This window comes from Nannospalax galili, unplaced genomic scaffold, assembly GCF_000622305.1.
Source record: "Nannospalax galili isolate Female #2095 unplaced genomic scaffold, S.galili_v1.0 scaffold441, whole genome shotgun sequence".
NCBI lineage: Eukaryota > Metazoa > Chordata > Mammalia > Rodentia > Spalacidae > Nannospalax > Nannospalax galili.
Genome location: NW_008348089.1, coordinates 9556977 through 9569760, shown reverse-complemented (window position 1 = coordinate 9569760; position 12784 = coordinate 9556977). Strand labels below are relative to the sequence as shown.

The following is a 12784-nucleotide window of genomic DNA, read 5'->3' as shown; positions in this document are numbered from 1 at the left end:
GATTTGGTCATTGGTTCCGTGAAATCCTAATCATACCCTAAAGGTCCCCTCTGTAAACACCAGAGTCAGATCATGTGTCCGTGTTTCAGTCTTACCAAACCACAGTCCTTGTGGCTCTGACTTCTGGGCTTTCCCTACTGCATTTCTGTTGGTTTCTCAACCCAGCTTGCACTCCTGTTTCTGGTTTACACTTCCTAGAACCCTATAAATGGAATGTTGTGTGTGCTATTTTTGTTTGGCTTTTTCTACTTGGCATAACAAACTCATCTGTTTTGGCACATTGTTCCTTAGCATGGCTAGTCAGTTTCTACGCAGAGATAGACAAAAGTATGTCCTTTCTGATCTGAGGTAACACAAACAAACCTGGCATGAGCTTTTGTGTGTAATGTTTTGTGAGTGTATTTGTTTCTTTTGATTTATAACCAGAAGTGGGGTAGTCAGAGCCTATTGAAAGTATACATTTACATTTAATTTGGAATAACTTTAGATTTCCAAAGAAGTCAAAGATAGAAGAGAGTTCTATATACCCTCACTCAGTTTTCCTTGTTAGCATCTTATTACCACTACACAGCTTCCAAAGCTCAGAAGTGACCCTAGGCAGCACATCCTATAGGGTCAGCACATCCTGGCTTTTGTTACAGGTGTCTGGTTGTGTCAGTTCCCCAACTAACAGCTTCCATCTATTCTAGCATCTGGCCCAGAGTGCTGCACTGTCTTGAATTTTCACATCTTCTTAGCTCCTCTGGTTTGTGACAACTTTTCAGTCTTTCCAGTTTTTTTTTTTAATATTTATTATTTTTATTTTATGTGTATGCGTGTATTGCCTGCAGGTAGGTAAGTGCACCTATGTTGTGCAATGCCTGTGGAGGTCAGAAGAAATTGTCGGATCCCCTGGGACTGGAGTTATGGACAGTTATTAGCTGCCATGTGGGTGCTTGGATTTGAACCCAGGTCTTCTGCAAGAACAGCTGGTGCTCTTAACTGCTGAGCCATCTCTCCAGGACCCTTTCCTGATTTTTTTATAGAATGCTGGCCAGGTATCCTGTACAGGTATTGTGACTGAATTGACTTTGTGGGCTTGGGAAGGATCCCATGGAGATAAAGGGCTTTCTGCTTGCATCTCATCAGGGGTGTGTGACTTTTACCATAGCTCTAGATGTGATGGGTTACTTCTGATATGACCCTCACTTGGGAGGGAGGGGTGGCCTGCCAGGTGTCCCCATTGCACAATCACATTTCCTTCTTTCCTTTCTCTGCTGCTCAGGCTGTACCTCTCCCAGGGGGAGGCGCTACATGTATTTTGTAGCTACATGCCTTTTTTTGCATGTAATTCACATTTATTTTAGTATATTTTGTTTCAAATATATAGAAAAATAGACAAAAATTTAATGACTATCTTTTTTTGCCTTCCCTCAACATCCCCAACAAATGTTTAATGTTATAGACAGTCCCAATGATTTATTCATGGCTAGTCTTGTTTTATCTTTTACTTTCCCCAATTCAGGAGTATATAATTTTGTAATTTTTACAGATATAAGACTTTTGGCCATTTACTTCATCTTTGCTAAACAAGGATACCTTTTAAGAGCTTTGTGTTTTAAAGATTCCCAATAAGTTACTGAACAGTAACATTCTTTTTAAAAATATTTTATTCGCTATTTTTATTTTGTGTGTATGAGTGTACTGCCTGCATGCATGCAAGTGCACCATGTCATGCAATGCCGTGGAGGTGAAGAGGGCATCGGATTCCCTGGAACTGGAGTTAAGGATAGTTCATAGCTGCCATGTGGGTACTAGGAATCAAACCTGGATCCTCTGCAAGAGCAGTCAGTACTCCCAACTGCTAAGCCATCTCTCCAGCCCCATGAACAGAAATGTTCTTTAAAAAAATTTTTTATTGAATTTTTGCAATTTCCATGAAATAGAATTTGATAGTATTTAGAGCCTCTCCCCTATCCTCACCTACCCTTATATCCCACCCCCGGGGGGCTCAATTTAATATACTCTATTACGTATATAATATGGCCTGTAGAATCTGATTTGTGTCTCCAAATGTTGTTCACTGTGGGTCCATCCACTAGAGCCTGGTTCACCTACCAAGAGTTCCATCCCTGTAAGAGACCGTCACTTCTTCTAGCAGCCATCAGTTGCCAAAAGTTCCTTATGTTGGGTTGGGATTTCTTACCACTTCCCCATTGTCTAGGCAGGAGTTTAGTCTGGTTTGAACTTGCATGAGACTTGTGCATGCTGTCCCCATTGACGTGAATTCATGTAACTGACCAGCTGTCTGGAAAACTGTTTCCTTGTGGTCATCTACCATCTCTGGCTCTTACAATCTTTCTGTCTCCTGTTTTGCAATGATCCCTGAGCCTTGGGAGGCAGCAGTTTGAAATAGGTGTCCTACTCAGGGATAAGCACTCTGCAGCCTCTTATTCTCTGCACATTGGCCAGTTGTGAGATTCTATGTTAATCGCCATCTGCTGCATAAGAGAACTTCTCTGGTGAGAGTTGAGACATGCATTCATGTTATGTGTAGAGGTTGCATTGAAGATGTGTCACTTAGGGCTAAGAATCTCAGACACTTATTCTCTGCATGTGACCAGTTGTGGAACTCTGTAATAGTCTCCATCTATTGAAAAAAGAAGCTTCTTTAATGAGTGGTGAAAGGTGCACTTGTCTGCAAATATGAGGATACATACTTAGAATATAGTAAGAAATTACACTGGCCTAGGAATCTGGCAAAAGTAGGTTTTTCTTTAGGATCTGTGACCTCTCCAGCCATGTGTTTTTGGTGGTTTATAGTACCATACATAGTACCCTCCCATTGAGTGGGCCTTAATTCCAATTAGACAGCTGTTGATTAGCTTTAGAGCCTTAGATGTGAGTATATATTCCGATGTAACTGCTGGAGCCAGGAAAGTGGAAAAGAACCATGAGGGTAAAGGGAAGGAAGGAGCTTGAGAGAGGGGAATAGTGGGAGACAGTATTATAGAGGGGGAAGTGGGGAAAAGGAGGGGGTGCTTTAACTGGAGAGGGAATAGTGAGGGTTATATGGGGGAGTGAGTGAGAGGAGAGATAGATTATGCTTAGATGGTGTGAAAAACCAGAGGGAAATGTATTAGTTCAAAATCCTACTGAAAAATTATATATGTATATATAATAAAATATATATAAATATACATATATATGAAATATGTGCATGTGTATAGCTGAAGGCTCTATAACAAAAAACAGTGTCAGGCATGAGAAACCTTTGTTGGTCAGGGTAGTCCAAGAGACTTCCAAAATAAACAGGGTATTGCCACAGCCCTTGATTGCCCCCAGAATCTGAAGGTAAGACCCTACTGCTGAAGACAGGACATATTTCAGACACAGGATTTGAAACAGTGGAGCTGGAACTGACCTGGATGCTTCCTCCCTGAAGACTAGCTCTCCTTGTACCAGAGGATACTATATAAGCTGCCAGGAAAGAAAACCAATCAATGGTCCTACCCAGCTGTAAAGCCTAATAAACAAGTGACTGGCCCAGCAAACTATCACTGTTGGTGCAGTAGTGGCACTTTTATCTTGGTGGTAATCAGCTAATTGGAATTAAGGCTACATGTCTTCTGTAACCAACACTTCTCCATGACATGCATTTCTGGATTCAATGATTTACTTGTGCCAATATGGACCCCATGTGCTATTTTAGATTCAAGCTCTAATCCAGGACAGCCTCCTTTTGCTGGTGTTGCTCCTGTGTCTTGGAATACACTAAATCCTGGCAGCCAGAAACTGCTTCCTTCCTTAACCTTACGGCAGAGGGCCCCATGCCTCTCATTGTCCCTGCCCAGCTATAGAGTGGCCATTCTTTTTTCTTAAATACTACTTTTAATGTGTGTGTTTTGCTTGTATGTAAGTGTAATGCCTGCAGAGGCCAGAAGGGGGCGTCGGATCTCCTGGAACTGGAGTTATGAATAATTGTTAGCTGTCATGTGGGTGCAGAGTTACTCAGCCTTCCTTCCTTTTCTAAGCATGGCTCCCCCTGGCTAGTGGCCACTTACCTCTCCTGGGCAGCCATGTACAGACCTTGCATTTCCAGAAAGGCCAGCCAATTCCCTGGGAAGGTCATTCACCCTGGAGTACCATGTTTGCCTGCATTTCCTCTGGCCTTTGACTTTCCAGATGGAGATCAGCATTCCATCCCTGTTTTCACAGTTCACCTTGATGACCCACCCTCAGTAGAACGTTGCAGATGCTTGTGGAGTGACTGGCAGTCTGCCAGCTGGACAAATTCCCTACTGCAACTCAGAACAAGAAATCTGAAGGAGTCTTCACTTGCTCTCACGTTTCTCTCAGCGAAAGGCAGGCCTGGTGCCAGTTGAGTTGCCCAGGATTGGTCTCCACACTGTTGAAATTGGAGGGGGCGGGAGACAGTGGTCTAATAATGTGGCCATGTTATGTGGAGGTATCCAGTTTCCTCTGGTCTCAACCCAGTAGCAATTTTTGGTTCTGTTATGAAAAAGAATTTAAGTGGCACACAGTAACAGTTCGTGCAGTCAAGAATTTAATTAGCACAGGCAAGGAAGCAAGAAGAATACACTCTAGAAAACCTAGGCCTAGCCCAGCTGCAGTGGCCTTGACCCTGATAGGTTTGGGGCTTAGATGTCTCTGCTCCCTATCATCCCTAGCCCTCTGCCTCTCCTAGGGTGAGCACTTTTAGGAAGGGGTCATATTCTCAGAAGCCCCTTTTACCCAGAATTCAGTCTATTCAAGTAGATGTATAAGATGCAAGAAAATGTGTTTACCGGTTTAAGTATTCCAGAGTTCAAAAATTAACTGGGAGAGAGTAGCAGTAGTACTTTGCTTGCTCCCTTGAAGAGAAGAGTTCCTAGTTTAAAAAAATGTTTTCTACACTTATTTTTGGGGGGGTGGGGCACATGCCACAGCACAGGGGTAGAGATCAGAGGATAACTTTCAGGCGTAGGCTCCAACCATCAGGTGGATTCTAGGGACTGAACTCAGGTCATCAGGCTTGGAACCACACACACACAGTTTATTTGCTGAGCCACTCAACTGACCCCTCAACCCATCATTTTTTACATCCGGGTTTTGAGGTTCCTAGCTGGCCCATGTGGAGCTGACCACCGCGCCAGCACCACCATTATCCTTACACCCTGTTTTAAGGCTTTGAGTTGGTCCACCTCTTTCCTCTACGCTTAAGTTTGGTCGTTACCTTCCAGAGCTTACTACGCCCCCGCCCCCCGCCCCCCGCCATGATCAGCCTCTTGCTGATCATGGACTCCCTGACATTCTCTGTGCTTCCAGACTCTTCCCTGAACGCTACTCAAGCTGCTTCCAACAAGGTGTGCCCCGAGAATGCCTCTAGTAGCTTGGTGCCAGGGAAGTCAAGGGTCAGGCCTGGCCGCAGGTAGAGCCGCTGGCGAGTAGTTTTGGGGGGTGGTCCTTGTATGAGGTCCCTGACCTATGACGTACCTAGGGCGTGGCCCCCACGAAGCTGGCTCACCGCCTGACTTCTGGTGGGCGGGCGGGAGCGCGTCGGGGGGCGCACGTGGAAGGGTGGGCGGGGTCTGGTACGTGGTGGGCGTGCATGCGCGGCGCTCAGGCCTTTGAGGTGGGGTCTATGGGGTGCTCGAGGTGGCGGTTGGTGGCCTTGGCTGGCGCGGGCGTCGCCCTGGCTCTGGAGGCCCTTCCCTGGTTGGTCCGCTGGTTGCTGGCCGGGCAGCAGCCGCGGCGCGAGGTGCTGTTCTTCCCTTCGCAGGTGACCTGCACCGAGGCTGTGCTGCAGGCCCCGGGTGCGGCGCCCGGTCCTGCGTCGGGCTGCCAGTGCAGCCTTCCGCACGGCGAGAGCTCGCTGAGCCGCCTGCTGCGCGCGCTGCTGGCCGCCCGCTCCAGCCTGGAGCTCTGCCTCTTTGCCTTCTCCAGTCCACAGCTGGGGCGCGCCGTGCAGCTGCTACACCAGCGCGGGGTGCGTGTCCGGGTCATCACCGACTGTGACTACATGGCCCTCAACGGCTCTCAGATTGGCCTGCTGCGCAAGTCAGGTAAACTGTCACTGAAGGCGGACACTGGCGGAGGGCCTAGTTGGCCCAGACCTTACTTATTTGAACTTATTTTTATTTTGTGTATGAGTGTTTTGCCTGCATATATGTAAGTGAACCCTTGTGCAAAGCCCTCAGAGGCCAAAAGAGGGCACCGGAGCCCCTGGAACTGGAGTTATGGCCGTTGTCAGCCATCATGTGGTTGTTGGGAACTAAACCTGGGTTCTCTGGATGCTGAGTCATCTCTCCAGCCCCCTGCCCGGATCTTGTTGATGTCCCTTGGTGGCCTGATGAGAGCAGAGTAGCTTTCTAGGGAGAAGGTGGAGGCAGCTAGGCAGGCACAGGTAAGCAGGCCTAGGAGCCACACTTTGCAGACCATTTTATGTACCCCAGGAGAGAAAAGTGGTGGTGGTGGGGGATATGATTCCCACCTGGCTCCAGCCTTGACCTTGGGAGAAGTGGGTGTGGCCCCACTCAATAGTTTCTATGACTGTTGAATGCTGAGATGAAGATGGCCAGCAGGACTGACACTGAAGGCAAAGCTTAAATCCACCTGTGCCTAACCACTGGCAGCCAGTGAGCCACCCTCAGCTGCCTGTTTCCACGGGGGAGCCACAGAGTGACCCTGCTGCTGTCAGTGACTAGTGAGTCTCCTATAAGGCTTCCCGATCACAGTTAAAGTAGACCCCACACGGTGGTTGAACACTTCTCAGCTGCAAACTTTGGACTCAGCTGCCACTCTTCCCAGACAAGAGGAGTGACCCCTATCCTCTGCCCTGTGGTCTTCAAGTGGAGGGCACTGCAAGAGTGTAAACTCTCGGTGCTTCATCCCTCAGGCACCCAGGAAAGCATGCCTGCCTAACCTGGTCATTGTGGTGTATACATGACTGACAGGTATGGGGAACCTCTATACCTGGGAAGTGTCCAAGATTTCTGGGTGCTCTTGAGTGCCATACAGCTTGGCTTCACACTGCCCTAGGATGGTGGAGCCTCTAGAAGCCAGGCTTGCTACAGGCAGATTTGTGTGAAGGGCATCATAGCAATAGCCTGTTGTGCAGTACCCACATGGGCAGGGTGGAAGCACTGGTCAGTCTGACAGGTTTCTCCCAGCAATCAAGAGTTGTCCTCAGTCTGAAGGTCGTTTTGATGGGTGGACATGTGGATATCCTCAGGCGTGGATGGTGTTATTGTTTAGCTTTTGGAGAATCATAAAACCTCAGGTTGGAAAGAACTAAATTCTCATCACAAATGAAACGCCCACTGATGTCTTGGCCACATCTGGGTGAGTTCCAAATTGTCCATGGGATTCATCTATCAGCAAGTGCACTGTGTCAGTTCTTGATACAGCCAGGTCCTTCTGGGGAAATGCACAAATCAGAAGGGTCTGGAATACTAAACGAAGGCGATCATATAGGAAGTGTGATGGCTAGGATAGCTGAGACCATGTGACTGTTCAAGTGGATGGGGAAGTATCTAGAACAGTAGGTATGCTGTACCTGAGTAATGAACTAACTGCCAAGGAGTAGTAAGAGGCCCTCTGTAGTCAAGAGTGAGTTGTAGTAGAGGTGTGCTGCCAGGCCTCGTGAAGAGAGTAAGAGGTGGGCAGAGTGGGACAAAAAGCAGGAGTGAAGGAAAGCAGCAGGAGTATAGTATTTGCCTAGCATCCTTGCCAAGCATGTTTTCATCAGTTTTGGTGACGGCAGCAGGCTCAGATGTGACACAGTTCCTTTCCTGTCAGCTAGTGAAGCCAGCTAGTTGGCCAGATAAAGCCAGGCTGCACTCATCCCCTGCCTAGGCTTCTGTCCTCTTCAGCTTGCCCATTCCTGTGATTGAGAGGAAAGGCAAGGGTATGCCTCACTCACACCATTCTACCCCTTAGCCTTGTAGGAGCAGTGTGTGGGGGTAGAGTAGGGGGGCAGCTTACACTGACTTCAAGCTTAGTGGGGCTGGTTTCCTAGAGTGTGAGGTAACCCCAACCCCTGCTGTCTGTGCTCTTCAGGACAGCCCCTTGTGTCTGACTCTAGATGGACTCCACCTTCTCCCTGCAATCTCAGGACCACCCTAGGACTGTCCCTGGGTTCCCTGCTCCAGCCAGGGCATTGTAGCAATTTGAATAAGCTGGGGGATGGCTGCACCCAGGTGAGAGGTGGTGGTATAAATGAAGGCTGCCTTGGCTCTACAGGTATCCAGGTGCGGCATGACCAGGACCTAGGCTATATGCACCACAAGTTCGCCATTGTGGACAAGAAGGTGCTCATCACTGGCTCCCTCAATTGGACCACGCAAGCCATACAGAACAACCGAGAGAATGTCCTGATCATGGAGGATGCTGAGTATGTACGGCTGTTTCTGGAGGAGTTTGAACGCATCTGGGAGGAGTTTGACCCCACCAAGTACAGCTTTTTCCCCCAGAAGCAGCGAGGTTACTGACCCTGCTTTGTCTTCAACCCTTGGCCAGACCCTGTGATATTCCCTCCCCTTTTACCCCAGAAACAGCAACGTCACTGACTCTGCTTTGTCCTTCTCAATCCTTTGGCCTGACCCTGTGATATTCCTTCCCTTTTTTGGACCAGCCTTTCCTGACTGGCAGGCTGCAGTCTTGGGCTCACTGGGGCTGAACATTGTGTTCCTTGCTTTACCACCCTAAAGGTGGTAAAAGTGTAGTGGTATAGGCAGTGCTGTGAACCATCTTAGAGGGGTTGACAAGACAGGTAGGTCATCCTCTTAAGTAGCATCCTGGGATCATTAAAACAGACCTGCCTGATGGTGTTGACCTTCTGTAGTTGTCCTTCCGTCTTGTAGTATTGTGGCAGTCACTGGTGAGGATTACAGGTAGCCATAAGCTGCATCTGTGTCTAGGTTTTGCTTTTAATTTTAAACATCCCTCATATTCAGGGCAATCCTATGTATTTAGAAGTAACCTCACCTTTAGCACCACAGACTCTGTATTTGATCAGTGGCTTTCTGCTCACTGTAGTGGAGCAGGAATTGCTGCCAAAGGGTGTGTAGAAGGTGAACGGAGCTCCCAGGCTGTGGTTTCAGCTCTGGAGTGAGTGGGCATTCACAGGGAGTTAGAGGAACATGTTTCTCATATGCATTTGCAAATGTTTCAAATAATCTTTTCTGTTGTTCATCTTATACGTAGGTAGCTCAAGTGATACCAGAGCTATCATTTTGTCATTGCTTATGCTTGTGTGCATGACAAGCTCTGTGTGGCTTCTTAGGGTTCAATCTGAGTGAATGAAGGTCTCCTTCCACAGCTCATGCCAACATTATCACCAGAGACTGCTCAGTGCGTGTATGTTCTACCTTTTGAATGCCACTATACCTTTGATGTAGTGTTAGTCAAGTAAATTTAATGTTGACTTTCTAAAAGATTCAACAGAAACTGTAAAGTGTAATATATCTAGAAGAGTTTGTGCTGGTTGAGTTCCCTCCTGTCTGGAGTCGGTGAACCCCCCCAGTGTATTCTGAAGAGAGCAAGGGGGTAGGGATCACCGTGTCCTTAAGTGATTATACCTTTGGGGACCCTGGACTTCTAGCATATTTCAATAAACATTCTTATTTTAGAATATGAACTGCTCTATGTTTGGCTTAACCTGCTACATTTAAATATGGCTATTCTTTATTAAAGCATCTAATAGTATACAGCTATTTCAACACTAGTGAGGAAGACAGGAGCCTTTGGCAGAGCAGTACACTATAAGTAGCAGGCATCGCCAAATTAGCATGTTTTCCACACATGGCAGCTTCTCTGGCCCTATTTCCAGTCTGCCAAGGCAGAAGCATGATTCCTAGACATTTCCTCTCTGCCATCTGTCTGACCTAGTATGATGTGTGCATGTCTAGAGTCAGAGTGTGGTCATAAGGCTCCTCCACACCTGCCCCCATCCCTTCTGGAGCAGGCAGGTGTCCACATGGCCGCATGTGCTCCTCAGCTCAGCTATTCTTAGCTATAGGAGTGCATGAATTCAGACTTTCTTTTCTCTTTCATCATCTTGAAGTTGAATCCCTGGAAAGAGCTTGTAGAAAGTTAAATATCCCTTGAGAAAATGTGCTACTAAAATCTCCCTCAAAAAGTGGAGGTTCTTGGCCTGGGGAGGTGGCTCAGCAGTTAAGAACACTGGTTTTCTTGCAGAGGACTCAGGTTCAGTTCCCAGCACGCACATGGTCACTAATAATCCATAGCTCCAGCTCTGGGCAATTCGATCTCTTCTTCTGGCCTCTACAGGTGACACAGGTGTACTTACATACATGTAGGCAAATTACTCATACACCTTAAAAAAAAAAGTGGAGGTTCCTTTTCTCTACCCAGTTTTCCTTGGCTGTGGTACCAATGCCTCTGAGCCAGAGTAGCACAGGGCCACGCACCCTCAGAGTGTGGCAGGCTGATCAAGCAGACCAGTGGGCATGAATGCACTGTAGAGTGCCAGTGGGGTCTGTTTAGGGCACTATTCCAGTGACTGACAGGCAGGTGAAGGAGGGGAAGGGCTGGGTTCTGCTCCAACATACCCTAGGCAGGTGATACTAGACCCCATATGGAAAAGGCTAGGGATGTTACTTGGGCTTCCCTATTTTTGAAAAAAATTACATTTGTATGTGGACATGCACTTGTGCCACCATGCACATGATGTGAGAAGACAACTTTTGGGAGTTGGTTCTCTCCTGCTTGTGGCTTGAGGTAGTGGTGGTGGTGTGTGTGTCAGGGTTTGCGGCAAGGCCCAAACTGTATTAGCCCCTGTATTCAAAATTATTTTTTCCTCTAGAGAAACACGCAATGAGTAGACTTGATAGTTTCCTCATGAGCATCTAAGAAATCTCCACCTGCCCATTATCAGCTTAGTGGTTAGGGTTATTGTTTTCCCATTTGGTTTTTTGACAGTGTTTCATGTAGTCCAGGCTGACCTCAAACTCACTATATACCTGAGGCTGGCCTGGAACTTGTTCCTCCAGGTGGATATCCACTCACTCCAGCATGATTAAGATGACTTTCCCTCCAATGAATGATATTGACACCTTTGTTGAAAATCAATTGACTATTAATTTAATGGCCTATTTCTGGCTCTGCATTGTTCCACTGTGGTAATGCCAGCATCACTGTTAACAAGTATAACAATAACAGCAGTAGTATGTTTTGGAAACCTGGTGGCATGTCTTCATTTCCAATGATTTTGACATTCTGGATCCCTTACATCTCCACATGAACCTTTTTTAACTTTAAAAAGAATTTATTTTGGACTGGGTGTGGTGGTACATGCCTTTAATCCCAGCACTTGGAAGGCAGAGGCACAGGGATCTCAGAGTTCGAGACCAGCTTGGTCTAACAGTGAGTTCCAGGCTAGGCTGGGGCTACAGGGAGTCCCTGTCTCAAAAAGACCCAGCCAAAAAAAATTTTTTTATGTTTGAGTGTTATGCCTGCATGTATGTAGGTGCACCCGTGTCATGCAGGACCGAGGTAGAAGAGGGCACTGGATCGCATGGAACTGTAGTTAACTATCGGTTGTTAGCTGCTATGTGGGTGCTGGGATTCAAACCTGGGTTCTCTGCAAGAACAGCCTGTGCTTTAACCCGAGGCATCTCTCCAGCCCCTCCATATGAATCTTAAGATTAGCTAATCAATTTCTGCCAAAAAAATAAAAACAGCTAGGATTTTGGTAGGGGTTCTGTTGAATCTGTAGATCATGTTGAGTATTACCATCTCAAAATTTCAAATCTGAGAACCTGGGTGAACATGGTTTCTATTTATTTGTATTTTTAATTTTTTCAGTATTTGTAGTTTTTATGATTTATTACTCATGTTTTTGTAAATGGACTTCCTTAATTTGCTTCTCCCTTTGTATCTGTAGAAATACAACTCAGTGCTGTATCCTAATCTTGCTGAACTTAGTAGTGCTAACAATAAGTACACATCATTTACAAGACAATTTAGTGCTAAGTGTGGTAGTGCCTGCCTTCAGACCCAGCACCTGGGAGGCAGAGGTGGCAGATCTCTGATCTCTGAGTTCTAGGCCAACCAGAGCTACACAGCAAGACCTTATCTCAAAAACAAAACAAAAAGTGTTACTTCTTCCCTTTTATGCCTCTTATTTTCTTTTCTTTCTTTTTTTTTTCTTTTTGAGATAAACTCTCACTGTTTAGTGCTGGCTGGCCTGGAACCCACTGAAATCTACCTCCTTCTGCCTCCTGGGTCCTGGTATTAGAGATGTTTGCCACCACTCAGCTTATTTTTCTCACTGAACTGCTCAGGGTAGACCTTTGTGCAGCACTGAATTTAAGTGGTGAAAGCAGTGTCCTTGGTGAAATCCTGATCTTAGGGAAATGGCAAGTGTGGTCAGCTATGGGTTTTAAGAATGGCCTTTATTATACTGTGGAGTTCTCTTCTGTTCCTGATTGCTTAAAAAATTTTTAAAAATGTTCAATGGATTTTAAGTTGCACTTACACAGCTTTAAAGAAAACAGAATGTGTTTAAACTACAGAACACATCGGGTCAGTGCTCCAAAGCTTTTGGGTGTACAGTTGATTATAATAATTTTTTTAAAAAATACTTTTTTAATTATTATTTTTTGGTCTTTTTGAGACAGGGTCTCCCTGTAGCCCCAGCTGACCTGGAACTCACTATGTAGACCAGGCTGGCCTCGAACTCAGAGATCCACCTGCCTCTGCCTCCCAAGTTGCTGGGATTAAAGGTGCGTGCCACCATGCCTGGCTTATTTTTATTTTATGTGTATGAGTGTATTGTCTG

At 46.4% G+C, this 12784-nt stretch overlaps 1 protein-coding gene across 1 annotated transcript; it reads left to right on the top strand.

The window, feature by feature from the left end:
* The first annotated feature begins 5265 nt into the window (after positions 1–5265).
* Pld6 (phospholipase D family member 6) lies at positions 5266–11305 on the top strand. The gene is made up of 2 exons (XM_008844654.3): positions 5266–6044; positions 8224–11305. Exons 1-2 carry the CDS (start codon positions 5591–5593, stop codon positions 8469–8471), a joined length of 702 nt encoding a protein of 233 aa, XP_008842876.1. The 5' UTR covers positions 5266–5590; the 3' UTR covers positions 8472–11305.
* The last annotated feature ends 1479 nt before the right edge of the window (positions 11306–12784 follow it).